The 14,354-nt window shown below is 47.6% G+C and overlaps 1 protein-coding gene across 1 annotated transcript; it reads left to right on the forward strand.

The window, feature by feature from the left end:
* Positions 1-54: 54 nt before the first annotated feature.
* nab1b (NGFI-A binding protein 1b (EGR1 binding protein 1)) lies at positions 55-11,949 on the forward strand. Its single transcript, XM_029515358.1, has 9 exons — positions 55-2,586; positions 2,702-2,801; positions 5,373-6,175; positions 6,269-6,402; positions 6,487-6,538; positions 7,059-7,178; positions 8,056-8,236; positions 9,127-9,303; positions 9,552-11,949. The coding sequence occupies exons 3-9, from the start codon at positions 5,375-5,377 to the stop codon at positions 9,626-9,628; spliced, it is 1,542 nt and encodes a 513-aa protein (XP_029371218.1). The 5' UTR covers positions 55-2,586; positions 2,702-2,801; positions 5,373-5,374; the 3' UTR covers positions 9,629-11,949.
* The last annotated feature ends 2,405 nt before the right edge of the window (positions 11,950-14,354 follow it).

A 14,354-nucleotide genomic window follows, 5' to 3' on the forward strand; every position in this document is an offset into this window, starting at 1 on the left:
ACGGCCGGCAGACGTGCATTTAGACGCTGAAGGTGGGCGGACTGGAATCCTACCTGCCTACCTGCTCCATGTGTGCGTTTGGAAAATACATCATAAACATTTGCATGAACGTTCAAAAACCTCACGCTTCACTTATCAGCTCACTCCGGAGCTTTCAGCCTCAGACATGAACTTCTGCAGCAGCCGACAGTCCTCAGTGGAGCCTTTAATTAACCCCTTAATGCTCAGCTGCCCTGTGTGTTTGTATCAGCGTTTTATCCCTGATGGACTTCAGCACAAGCTGCAGTGCTGCTTTGATATTTGTTTTAGCTTCCTTCTGAAATTAATTAGAGGATCTGAAAAGCAAGGAGTTCCACCCCATCCACCTCCAAACACACACACACACTACAAATACTAGTTTTCTCATCATTTGGGTTTTTGAAGACACATAAAAGGAGCTGCAGCGCTCAGTGTAAATTGCACTTGCTTTATTTTATTTTATTGCCGCTGTGTTCGGGGCGTGAAGGCAGTGGAGGTGGATGACGGCGGGGGTGCAGGGTTGACAGAAGCCGTTCTGGTTCGGTCCCCGGGGTGCAGCTCTGGTGGTGGCTGGCCTAATTCCCCAAAATAACTCATTGATGGGGAATCAGAGTCAAAGCGATCCTGTGGAGATTTGATTGGAGCTGCCGGTGGCCCGACAAGTGCTGAGGGCGTCGCTCTGCAGCGTGCCAGGACAGATACGTTTACAAGCTCTCTGCTCACTTTTCTGGGCTCCAGCTCACCCAGAGGGAGATGTCACACAGAGAACAGAAGTTAATGATTCACAGTTTTAAAATCAGCAGGATCAGTTCTTTATGACGATTAGTTTTAGTTGTAACTGTTTGTTGGACTGCTGTCAGCTGCAGTAGAACTTCTGATGCCGACTGCGTTCATCAGCTCAGCCACTCTAATACAGAGAAAGTGACACTGACTGAGTCCAGACATCATCTCTCTCTCTTTCTGGGGGCACAAACACTCAGAACGCTTCCTGCCGCCAACTTCCCTGAGCTGGAAACCATTTGCATGCCCTGTCACATCTCGGCACCTTGTAGAATTGTGAAATCTGAGTGCACTATTTGCATGCAGGCCCGTTTCACTGACGCACAACTTAGCACACTCACACAAGACCACAACATCTCCGTGTGCAGATATCAGTCAGTCACAACGACCACACACTGAAGTGTCGCAGTCGCAGTCTGATGCGGACACACAAAATGAAAATGATTTAGTGGCTGTTGGGAATGTTTTTATTTTGAAAGGTACTTCTTTTATGCCACTTCAAACTAACACACTCACGCAAAGTGTAGTTTCTGTGCACATTCTCAAAAAATACACATTTAGATGACACTGTGTATAAATGTGCTATGTAAAACATTTCATGTTCAAGCTGATAAACTTTATCCGTTTAATTCCTGCAGATGTAATTTAGGACATCAGAGAAAATGGATGATGGTTATATGTAGAACATCAATAAATAGAATTCCACTGCAGCTACTTCAACAAAAGTTCTGTCGAGATCATTCTCCACAAATGTCAGGAGGATGTGGTGTTTGTTTGATCCTCATCAGGCTCCACTTTAAAAACTAAAACATCACATCAGGACAGAAAAGGAAAGTGAGACAGTAGGACTGTGTGTACCTGCCCAGTCTGAAACAGTTTTTCTGAAATAAGTTTGAAGGCTGCAGCGTGCTGCAGAAACTCCCTGATCAGTGTCAGTTTGTTGGTTTCTTTCCGATAATCAAACAGTGAGCTCAGATCCAGAATCCTAATAAGTGAGCAGAGCGGAGCTGCTGTCTGAGCCTCTGTGGGTGTTCAACCTGCCTCTGTTTGGTATTCCGTGCAGAAAGCCTCCCACGCCCCGTGTGTCCGCCCACGCACGGATTTGCGTCACGCAGGGAGCAGCGTGGGCGAGAGAGAGAGAGAGAGAGCAGCAGAGACAGAGAGAGGAATATCCCACTTTACTCTGCTGCTGTCAAGCTGCAAGAGCTGCAGAACCAGCAGAGCGGAAGTGTGGACAAAATAAAAGCATAAAAAAACAACAGAACAGACTGTGAATTAAAGACGGCCACAATAAATCCAGGAAAAGAAAATGAGCCAAATCTGACGGCTTTGTGCACGTTAGGACGTTGAACGTATTAGAAATTCATTAAATAAAGCAGATACACTGCAGCAGACTTCAGTGGAATGAATGTCAGACAAACATAAATGAATGAGTAGAAATGTCTGCGGTGCTTGTTTTTCTCCGTCTGCTGTCTCCAGTTCAGCTCGTCAACTTCACTCAAGCGTGAACTCAACTTTCTCCACAGCTGTGCTTTTATTTTGTTGATCCAGGCGGAAGTGCGTGTGTCTGTCTGCGTGTGCTGACGGCGGTGAATAATGCAGGGGAGTGGAGACACACTGGGAGAGGACTGAGACGCTCACACACACTCACTCACGCACAGACACACACTCAGCAGACGCACACACAGGACGAAGACACAGAAGGACACTGCGCTGCAGCCGCGTCTCTTCAGGCAGCAGAGAGGAAAAGTTTCCAGGAGACAGACAGAGACAGACAGAGACAGAGAGGTGAGGACAGGAGACACCTCCGTCTCACCAGACGACACTGTTCCTCCACCTGGAGATTTAGAATTTTACACGCTGACGGATCTTTTCTTTCCGCTCTACACAAACTGACACACAGTGAGAAGGAAACAGAAAGGAGAAGAAGGAGAAGCAGCAGCAGGAGGAGGAGGAGGAGGAACCGGACCAGGGCGGACCAGAGGGGGCCAAAAACTCACCAGGTAGGAGACACTGCGCTCACATCTGACCTGCTGCTGATCCACAAACATCCAGCACGCTGTCGATCAGTGAATATTATGGGATATCACCCCACCGTGGACTTCACACACTCAGGCATGATGACAGCAACATTGAGAAACTGGGAAATTTCTTGTGAATCAGACAGAAATGCTTGTGCTGATAACTGTACAGTGGAAAACTACGCACCGTGTTTGTGTCCGTGTGTGTGTCCATGTGTGTGTCATTGTGCCAGTGCACGCCTTACTTCTCTAGGTCAAAAGCCAAACTCGCTAAACTGGCTTTGTGAAGCAGGACTTCAATTAGAGGCTGCCATTCATTTTCCACACACAGCGCTGAGATGGCAGGCCTGTTTTCTTCTCTGGATCACTGAGCTGCAGCCAGCAGATTATTTCATTCTCTTCACAGACTTCTTTTCCAAAACATGTGACGTCCTGAATATTTTCATTTATGTGCTGAAAAACAAAAACATCTGCACTCTCCTCTCAGGTTGGAGGTCCGGCGTTGTTGAAGCCTCAGAGCTGTGTCGAAGGCTCAGTGTGGCAGTTAGACCCTGGACCTTTGTGATCTGGCTGCACAAAATGAGTGTGACAGAGTCAGATCAGAAACTTTCTCAGAACTGACCAACCAGTTTTTCCAACTTTACGAAGCCGCCGCTTCAGGTTCACGACCCGGAGAGCGTCTTCAGATTAAGGCGTTCCCAAAGTCGAACTTCCAAACCTGAGCTTATGAGGCGGATCGTGACTGGAGCTCCAGAACCTGCAGGCGGAAATGAAAGTGCTAACATTTTGCAGCTTTTCCTTCTTCTGCGGCTCTTTTCAGCCACACGCTCAAATCCAGCAGGTCACATGAAGAACTGACCTTCCGGAGCTGCAGATAAACGTAGTCAGCATGTTAAAATGTCTCTGGAACTCTGAGCATCCAGTTCAACTTGAAGTCAAAGTCGACGTGGATCTGATGTTGTTGAGGTCTGTGTATTTTAAAAGCCACGTTGAAGCTCCAAATATACTCACTAATTATCCTCTCTGGGCCTCGATGCTGCACAAACACCTTTGAGTTTCTCATCTTCTGATTGGTCCGTCCGTCCGGTCTCGCTCTGATTGGTGGGTTTGCTGGAGCGGATGGACTAAATCCTGAGAGCGGTGTGTTTTGACGCCTGTGGATTTTTACATTGACACAGTTACTGCTGAGGCTTGTCAATAAGCGGCCTGATGTTTGAATCCATTTCCTGTTCAATAATCTCTGATAGTTTTAGTCCCACGATTTCCGTCTGAGCTTCAGCAGATGGAAGTCTTGAACTCTTTCCATGAGGTGGATGTTTTGGTGCTATTTGACGGATCGTGCTGCTCATGAACTTCCTTCCTGCTGACATTATTTCACAGGTCCAGATGGTCTAAAGGTAGACCTCCATGTGGCCTCGGATTCTAAATCTGTATTATTCAGGGGAAGAATCGAAGCGCTCAGTCCACCAGGAGACGCTCAGACTTGAATAACTCTCATCCAAACGAGACAATAAATAAGTTGTTGACTGAAACAGCTGATACTTTTATTTCTGACTGGCTTTGGCTGCTCCTTTTCACCTTCTTGTGGATGAACGTGGTATTTGAGCTTTTCTTTCTAAGCTCTGTTTAAGCTCCGGTGAAGTTAAAGGGGAGATAAGGACTCGGTGAGCAGCCACAGCGTTTGACCCTGAAGGTGTAGATGGCGCAGGCTGGTGGATTTAGTCTGTCTGTTTGAGCCGAGGCCTGCCTGGCTCCCTGGGCTGAGACTCTCTGGGCCTATTCTGGGCGAGGCGAGCCCGCCACCTACACATCCTGCAGGGGTGGAGAGAGGCATGTGGTCCTCCCAGCAACCCAGGCCTGCTGACTGCCACTCCTCTGTTAGCTGGGCTTCCGCAGGGCCTCACATGCACACAGGAATAGTCAGAAACAAGCCTCTTTCAAAGCTCCACTGTTTCTCTCTCCTAGTTCAAGGTGGCGGGTGACAAGAGTTTGGCACAGATTTGACTGTTTCTCTGCTTTGTAACAGCTGTGAATGAGTGACGGCGTCGCTTTCGAAGATAAATAGCAATCTGACAGGCTGTCAGAGAAGCAAACAGACAAAAATCTCCGGCAGTGAAAGTTTATTCATAGAGTTCTACAGAAAACAAAGTGAAGGTTGTGTATTGGAGCAGAATCTGACCTTAAAGCGTCAGTTGTAGTTGTAGGACTGAATTCATCTTCTCTGTTTGTTCCATGAAAATGTTTCCCTTCACTGAACAAACCTCCTGCCAGAGCCATGCAAGCTAAAAATGTTCAGATCTTGTAGTGGCGGAGAATTCGACCCTCCAGTCGCCAAATTGAACCTTTTCACGCACCTGTTGAGGCCTGATAACCTCGAAGCCTGCCGCAGCCAGGAATAGTCTGTACAGTACAAATGTGATGCATGTTGTGTGCAGAATCAGGTGTAACAAGAAGAGAGCAGGTTTCAAACATTCCATCTAAATTTAGCTGGGAATTATCCATCTTCGCGCAGAATCGCACACGACGTGCCACTAACGTTGTGTTGTCCCTCAGGTATGGCGGCGGTGTTGCCGAGAACCCTGGGTGAGCTGCAGCTCTACAGGATCCTGCAGCGAGCGAACCTGCTCTACTACTACGAGGCCTTCATCCAGCAGGGCGGCGACGACGTGCAGCAGCTGTGCGAGGCCGGCGAGGAGGAGTTCCTGGAGATCATGGCCCTCGTCGGGATGGCCAGCAAGCCGCTGCACGTGCGCCGCCTGCAGAAGGCGCTGCGGGACTGGGTCACCAACCCGGCCATCTTCAACCAGCCGCTCACCTCGCTGCCCGTCTGCAGCATCCCCGTCTACAAGCTGCCCGAGGGCTCGCCCACGCTGCTCAGCGCTCAGGACCGAGCCAACACCGCCAGCGTCAAGATGCCCAAAGCCATCGCCGCCGCCTGCTCCGATCCGGGGAAGCTGGATGTGGCGCGGGACAAAGTGTCGGCCGGGTCGCCCCTGCAGGGCAGCAGCGAGGTTCGATTCTGGTCCGGCCACAGCAACGACAGCGAGCACAGCCTGTCGCCTTCGGACCTCGGCTCCCCGTCCTCACCCAGAGACGCTCTGGAGGCTCTGGACGCCGTGGCCGTCCAGTCGGTCCTGGAGTGCGTGGACAGGATGGCGCCTGGACTTCCTAAGACTGATCTGGCTGAGGTTAAAGAGCAGCTGAAGAACAACAAGAAGCTGGCAAAGATGATCGGACACATCTTTGAAATGAGTGACGACGACCCGCGGAGGGAGGAGGAGATCCGTAAATACAGCGCCATCTATGGACGCTTTGACTCCAAGAGGAGGGACGGCAAACACCTGACGCTGCACGAGGTCGGTACATCCTGAGGAGTCAAACTGTCCTGCTGGATTCTTGAGGTTTGAGCCTTTATGTGTGACCTGATTGTGTGTTTGTGCGACGAGCAGCTGACGGTGAACGAGGCGGCGGCTCAGCTCTGTATGAGGGACATGGCCCTGCTGACACGTCGAGACGAGCTCTTCGGACTCGCACGGCAGATTTCCAGAGAGGTCACCTACAAATACACCTACCGCACCAGCAAGTAAGAGCAGCCGTCAGCGCTCCCCCAGCTGTTAACGTGACCGTGCTGAAGCTGCACATGAACTGACCTGCTGTGTCTCTGCAGGTCTCGCTGTGGCGACAGAGACGAGCCGTCCCCAAAGAGGATAAAGACAGAGGTGAGACATTCATGGTTTCACTCACACTTCACAGATGAACATCTTTGCTGCCTGACCTCTGACCTCCTTCCATTCTGTTGCTTACTAACACACAAAGCTTATTCTGGCGCTTTAATCCGGGTCCTGACATGTGAGGACAAAGCTGTGTCTCTGAGCCGTCCTCCAGCTCTGAAAGGCTCCTCTCAGTTCGTAGAGCCAGTGATGGGAAACATGTGGCGGCGGTGAACTGCAGGGAGGAAGACACCTGCTCACTAACCCGGCTCTGAGCTCCTAAAGGGGGGGTGGGAGCTTCCTGACGAGCAATAACATCATAATACGTCCCCGATCTCACATTATTCTTCACATAATAGTTTAATTTTTCATGAGCAGGATTAGTCGTAATGTTTTTATGGTCGTACCAGGATTTTTTGTTTGGGTCTCTTTTTTTCAAAATAAAAGTCACCGAAGCCAGTGCATCAGTATTCACATAAATGATGCTCAGGAGGTGAACTTCATACTGACGGTGACCGTCCCTCCCCAGGAGAACTTCTTCGACATCCAGGAGGCGCTGCAGGCCATTCACATGAGGCAGGAGATGCTGAGGGAGCAGTTGGCCTGCGCCAAGTTGAAAGGAGAGGAAACTGTGGGGCGAAATCTGCAGGTGAGCCGAGCAGATCAGTTCATAATGACTCCATCTCCAAAAATTACATCTTCATTTTTCACATTTTTTCAGGTGAAAATGACAAAAACATTCTCACTCAAATGAATATCTGCTTCATCTGTGTTTGTCCTTTGTATTCAAACACTGCAGAGTCTAGCTGTTTTCTCTGAGTCAGCTGGGTGGAGATCAAAATAAATCTGAAATACTGCAGATTTAAAAAGTGTTTCTTTTACGAAACCTCATTGAAATTATGTTTCTAATCCTGAAAATGCGACCTTAAATATTGACGGACAAATCATCTTAAAGACGTGAACTTGTTTGTCTCCTTTGGTTTCCCTCCAGCAGCTCCAGGTTGATCCCAGTAACGCTCTTTACTGGTTTCCTTGCTGCTGCTGTGGCTTGGTCCTAATTAGAGTGGGAGTGTAGGAGGAGAGCGTTATGATCAGTCATTACCCGAAGAACACCTCCATACTGCCCTTCACTTACTCAACATGTGTCCTGTTTGTGTGTGTTTGTGCGGCTGCACTTGTCATTTTGATGCAATTCCCCTTTCAGAGCAAGAAGAGATTTCATGGCGTCCATCAGAGCATCCCATAATAATTTGAGCTGACAGTGATGTGCCGGCTGACAATGAGCTGATGACATCACTGCTGTTTGCATGTGGACTGGTCCTCCATGTTAATGTGCACGGATTCAGTTGTTTTAACGTGTGTTGTCGTAGCTCTAATGCTAGTTGTTGTGGAAAAACGATTAGAACATCTTTGGTGTTTGCATCGTGAACAGTTTGAATCTAAATATCTGCTGTCAGCAGTTCTCTTTGTGTTGCGATGTTTGACTCACACGACGACTCTGAGCTCATGTTGTTTGTATCCATCAGATGCAGCTGGAGCGTCTGCTGGCGAGGCAGATGGAGATCCTGCAGGACGCCGCCGTTCAGGAGCGACTCCAGGCTCTGGACTGGAGGATCCCTCCCGCCGCCCTGAAGTACCTCAACGACGCCCAGAACACTAACGGGGCCGCGGCCGCCGCAGCTGCCGACGCCGGCAGAGACGGCCAAGGTGAGGAAGCTGCAGCTCACTGACGTGCTGCTGTCTGCTCTGTGATCCAGCTCGCTGCTTCAGGTCTTTAAACTGAATCTGAGGATAATTTGACTTGGCGTGCTTTTGGTTGTCTCCGATAGCTGCGGCCTTTCCGCGCTCAGCCGTGGCAGCTGTCACTTTTTCGGTGGGGGGTGTCGAGGAAAAGAGGGAAAAACGCGGCACATCATTATTCAGGATCTTACTTCTCCTCCAGGCCTCGTCTCATTTTTATCCTTCCCTCCCTCACCCACTCCCAACAGCTCATTATAACGCTGCTTCCACAAATGCCACAATGCACCTGTAATTATCCCGCCCACGCCTGTTTACCTCCAGCCAGTTGCCCAGAGGGGGGCGTCTCTCTCTCGCTCTCTCTCGTTCTCTACCTCTCTCTCTCCTCCCCCTCTTCTGTCCCCCTTTTCTCTGACACTTCCTTTCTTCCCCTCTGATTTTCTCCTCTGCATTGACCTCCGTTCATCTCTCGCTTTTCCATCTTTTATAAACCGAAAATAATTATAAGTTACATGTTGGAATCACCTTCTGTTCTCCTTTGACAGACATAAATAATAATAATGTACCGTAAAACTAAAAGGCTGAAATGACTCTTTTAACTATTTCTACAGAAATAAGACGGAGCAGTTGTTTTATGTACCGTGTAAAAGTTGTGTTTGTCTCAGTGATAAAATGCAGATGAATGTGTCAGTGTGAAGTGAAGTGGCTCAGGAGAGGCAGTTAAATCTTTGTTCAAAAGGAATAAAAGGCAAACACAAGGGATCAGCAGCTGAACTCACACAAACACACTTTATAACATATAAAACAAGCGTTCTGGGCTGCATTTGTTTTAGTGAAAAAGTTTGTCTTCTTCTTTTCAGATGAACGCCCAATCAACTTACGCGTGGTCAGTCAGAACATGGCGGAAGGCGACCTCCCGTTGGGCAAACAGCTAGCCAACGAACTGAAGCGCCATCACAACAATCACAACAACAACAATAACAACAACAACAACAACAGCAGCAGCAACACAGACGAGAATAAAACACCAGCAACAGGTCAGCAGCCGGAGCGACTCTCAGGGTTAGCAGACAGACAGGGAAGACGAGGGGCAGGGGTGGAGGGAGAGGAAGAGGGGTCAGGAAGTCATGACTGAAGCCTGGAAACCAGATTTTCAAAGGTGTCATAGTGTTCGATGATGGGTGCAGCAGCTGTAGGCCAGGAGGGACGTTTCAGCCTCTTTGGAAAATGGTTGAAAATGATAAAGCTCGTTGCTGACGATAGTGTCCTGTATCTTCATCCTCAGAAAACGGGACATCGCAGCGCTCATCCACCAACGCAGAGAAGAAGATCATCAAATCAGAGCCCGAAGACTCCACATAGTGCCTCCCCCTCCCCCATAACACGCCCAATTCATTCTACTCACACTTGACAGTATGCAGTTACTACCCGTCAATAGATACTAAGCAAGCACAGCCACAGTAGAGCCTTAACAACCAACGTTGCCTCATGAATAGCATTTATTCTTTTTTTTATTTTATATTTGGTTTTAAAGGTATTTGCCAAAGCACCTAAAGAGCCTGCTGAGAGACCCCTCAGAGCTCTGCAGGTCTTTGTCTGTTGATTAATGTACGATGATGACATACTCTTTACCTCTGCCTGGATGTTCCTTTGTTGCTTCCTTTGGAAGGCTGTGAGCACAGGGACGGGTCTTAACTCAACGTAGAGTCAGAGATGAAAAGCAGAAATGTTGGTGACGCTTTATATGAACAGCAGCTCTGATATTCCTGTTGCAGGTGTCAGTTTCTTCTTCTCTGGTGGTTGCACTTTGTTCCTGACTGAAATGTGTTCACAAATATCGGCTGAATTGTCATTAAATTTACCACAGACCTCTGTCGGGTCACGCAACATTTCCTCCATTCATCACGATGTTAGAATCAGTCCAGTATTTTGCTTTTTGACCAGATATCCAGAAAAAGTGACCACATTTCCATGAGCACTTGGACAGCTGTTTATGTGTTGGCAGCTCTTTTTTATGCAAATAAATATTACCCTAATATTATTAGTGCACTAAACCTGTGAGCTCTATATAAAAGCATGTGACGATGATAATGGAGGTCATACAAAGTGTCACCTAACTGGAAGGAATTCCACATGTTAAGAAGCCAGCGGTCATTTTTGATAAGATCACATTATTAGCAATAGCCACAGTTCTGCTGGCGGCTCGTGGTCGTTTTCTGAGCCTCCGTTCTTCTCTGTCTGCTTTTGTACTGTAACTCAAAGCTAAAGTGTAGAAGTACTGTAGGGAGACTGAGTTGGGATTCAGCCCTGTCGAAGGTCTGTTTCTCCTTGTTGGCTTCATTTGGTAAAACGGGAGCGGTGTGTTCAATCGCTCCTTCCTCGCTCTTGTCTTGTGTATATTTATGGGAAGTAATTTAAGAAGAGGATGTATAGGAGCTGTTGTGGAGTAACAGCAGGGGACATCTGTCATTCCTTTTGGCAGGATGGCTGGCTGGCGTGCCGGAGGCCGAGCTAATTGGTTCATTTCACTTTGTAATTTAGCAAAACACTGCTGTTGAACCAAAACCATGTATCTACAAACAGGGAGTATTTCAGGAATTAAGACGCCCGTGTGTTTTCCAGCAGGCCTCATGGGTCGTAAAATCCACTCAGTATGAAAACTTTCAACTGCAGACAATAAAATATTAAAGATTGCAGGTTAGTGGTTTTTCAACAACAGCAGAAAAACATAATTCCTGTTTATTGCTGTTCTCCCGCAGCCTGCGCTCTGTAAATAGTACCGAGATAACAAATAGTGCTAGCCTAATCTCTCAACCAGGGTTTTCCTTTGTCAAGTGTAACTGTGCTGTAGATTTTTTGGTGTCAATACAGTGTTTATGTATGTAGAGCAAAATCAAAAAAAGAAAACTTACGTGTCATTGAGGTGTGAAGTTGTCTGGTATATAAATGCTTTACTTGATGATGATGTTGACTAGCCTTAGCTCTTAACAGTTTTTAATCCACCTGTGATGACCATCAGTGCATATTTCAGAGATGTGTTTTTGCTGTTTAGAGGTAGATACATAACAAATAAGTGTTCGCTGTGTTTTTGTGCGTTTGCCACATTGTGTAAATACGTCTGTTTGGTCCAAAATGATAGTAATGTCCCGACAGTTTAGTCTAAACCCCCCCAGACTCCCTGCAGATAGTTTAGTCTCACTCAGCGTAATGACACCAATGCAATATTTATGTAAGTAATAAGTCAATTTGCATACAATTTGGACCATTGTTCTGTCATGTGCTCAGTAACTGTTTGTCTGTCAGCAGGTGGGAAATGTTTGTCGTCTCACCTTGAGTGCAGCAGCACTGTGTTTGTGCTCCTGTCCGCCCGGATTTCAGGTTGTGATCTGTCACTGCAGTGAATTTTGGGTTGTGAAGCCGTTGTGGTTTGGGGACACACACACACACAAAAGAAAACTCCCAGCCTGATTGGCTGAAACACTGACCCCTTCATGTAACTGTCGTACGATGTTTCAGAGAAAAGCGCATGTCTGAGCGGCCGTCTCACTGATCACGTTCTCCTCACTGTTTATTGTAAAGTGATAGATTAGGCTTCACCCAGTTATGCACCTGTTTTTTAAACACTAATATATTTTATTTGTTATACAGCACATGAACATTAAACTTTATTTTTTTGAACTCTATTGTGCGGTGCGTTCTGTGGTCTTGTATTATGTGATAGAATCCTGTCTTTGTTTACGGATGGAGACGATGTCAGAGTCACTAATGGAGCAGAAAAGGTCTTTGTAGTTCAGTAATAACAGGTTCAGTCTCAGTCACATTATAATGTTTATATGCCTGATTATATATCAGCAGGGAGGAGCTGGTGGAGTTCAGCTAACAGCTGAGCTGCTGATCCTCACCCATCAGCCATTAGCAGTTCCCAGAGTGCCGTTGGGCAAGGCAGGAGGCCCAGCTGGTCCCAGAGTCATATCAGGTAGGACAGCCTGCAGGCTGCTCTTCTTCCTGTACATGCACCTGAAGAGAGACTCAGTGAGGCTTTAAAAGAGCTCCCCTCCATCTGCTGTTTGCCTCCTTCTCCTCCTTCTTCTTCTCCTGCTTCTTCTCCTCCTCCTCCTCCTCTTCCTCCTCATTCTTCTTCTCCTCCTCCTCCTCCTCCTCCTTCTTCTTCTTCTCCTCCTCCTCCTTCTCCGTCTCCGTCTCCTTCTCCTCCTCCTCCTTCTTCTCCTGCTTCTCCTCCTCTTCCTCCTCCTTCTTCTTCTCCTGCTTCTTCTTCTTCTTCTCCTCCTCCTCCTCCTCCTTCTCCTCCCCCTCCTTCTCCGTCTCCGTCTCCTTCTCCTCCTTCTTCTTCTCCTCCTCCTCCTCTTCCTCCTCCTCCTTCTTCTTCTCCTCCTCCTCCTCCTTCTTCTTCTCCTGCTTCTTCTTCTCCTCCTTCTTCTCCTGCTTCTCCTCCTCTTCCTCCTCCTTCTTCTTCTCCTCCTTCTTCTTCTCCTCCTCCTTCTTCTTCTTCTCCTCCTCCTCCTCCTCCTCCTCCTCCTTCTCCGTCTCTGTCTCCTTCTCCTCCTCCTCCTTCTCCTCCTTGTCTTTATTTGTTTTGGGGGGTGAATCTCTAAGGACATTTGCATCAGCGTCACATCAACACATTGTGAAACTGGCTGATGAGTCACTGTGACGCAGTTCCTTTTCACATACCTCCCATCATCCCCCCCTCCACTCCTTCACTCGCACCCCACGCCCTTTTCTCTCTCTCTCTCTCTCTCTCTCTCTCTCGCACCCACACACACACACACACACACACACACACACGTGGACAGATTTTCTCTGGAGAATAGCTCAGCTCATGAACACCCACGCTGGTTTCTGCTCACAGTGGCAGCCCTGCTCGGCGTTCAAACGGCCACCCCTCCCCTCCCTGTCCTCCTCCTCCTCCAGCGCAAGTCACTGATGATGATGTGTTGCCGTGGCAACGGCTGGATGTGGGCGGCTCCACGGGCGGTGGGTGGAAGCCAGCCGCTAAGCAGCGTGGGAGGGATCTGCTGAGCGCACCCATCACCCTCATTTTGAAAGGAGCAGGAAGCTGACTGCTTTTGAGAAGGTGTGGGTGTCGGTGAATTATCGCCTCTCCTCCCTGCAGCTTCGTTAAGGATCGCCTTGTTTGTCTCTCTTCCTTCCTTCCTTTGTCTTCTGCTTCACTGCTGCATGCAGTAGAAATGCTGCTGCTTGTTGGGGATTTCTGTGTGAAATTAAACTTTGAAAGCTGCTGAAAAAGTGACAGCTACCCTGTAGAGATAAACAGCACAAATATTGGATCTGTCACTTCCAGTTTTACTGTTCAGCAGTTCAGTCCAAAAGATCAGCGTAATCTTCTGTTATATCACTGCTTCTGAGAGAAATGCAACTTGATTTGATTCTATTCTGCTGTAGAAACAAAAACTGAGATATGATGTTTACATTTGGACACAAACACACCAAGATTATCAGAAAAATCATACAAGGCTAATCCGACCTAATTCCCCTTAAGGCTTGAGATGTTGAACGATATAAATAACTGTGAAATTTCCACCTGCTGGTAAAACCTCTAATAGTATCTGACTCCACGGAGTCAGTGAAGGTCACATCTCTGCAGTTCAGAGCTGTCCGGGCGAATAACTGATCTTCTTCATGAGCAGAGTCAGGAAACAAACAGACACAGCTATAAATAATGTCCTTCATGTGGAACGTGTTTTGACTTATCCAATGTTTGAACATTTTCATGTTTGGTCTGAAAGATTGTACTGTTTTATTTTTAGAAGCGGAGGGATTTTGCAGAAAAAATAGACCTCTGGTGATTTCCTTGGAGATCTCACTCTCTGCCTGTTTCAGAGTTTTTAGTTCTTCTTGTGAAAACGTGGACTTTTGTGAAATAACAAACTTGGGAGCCTCTTTTATCTTTGAACTGGATTCCATTGAAATCAGAATTTTCCTCAGACCAAAGTCATGAATGTTTCATGTGCAGAGGAATTATTAGTCAGAATCACAATGTTTGTTTTAACCTCCTTGGAGCTCCAGGTGGGTGGAGTTTACTGCAATTCAGGCAAAGTCAGATAAA

The sequence above is a fragment of the Echeneis naucrates genome, chromosome 2 (assembly GCF_900963305.1).
Source record: "Echeneis naucrates chromosome 2, fEcheNa1.1, whole genome shotgun sequence".
Taxonomy (NCBI): domain Eukaryota; kingdom Metazoa; phylum Chordata; class Actinopteri; order Carangiformes; family Echeneidae; genus Echeneis; species Echeneis naucrates.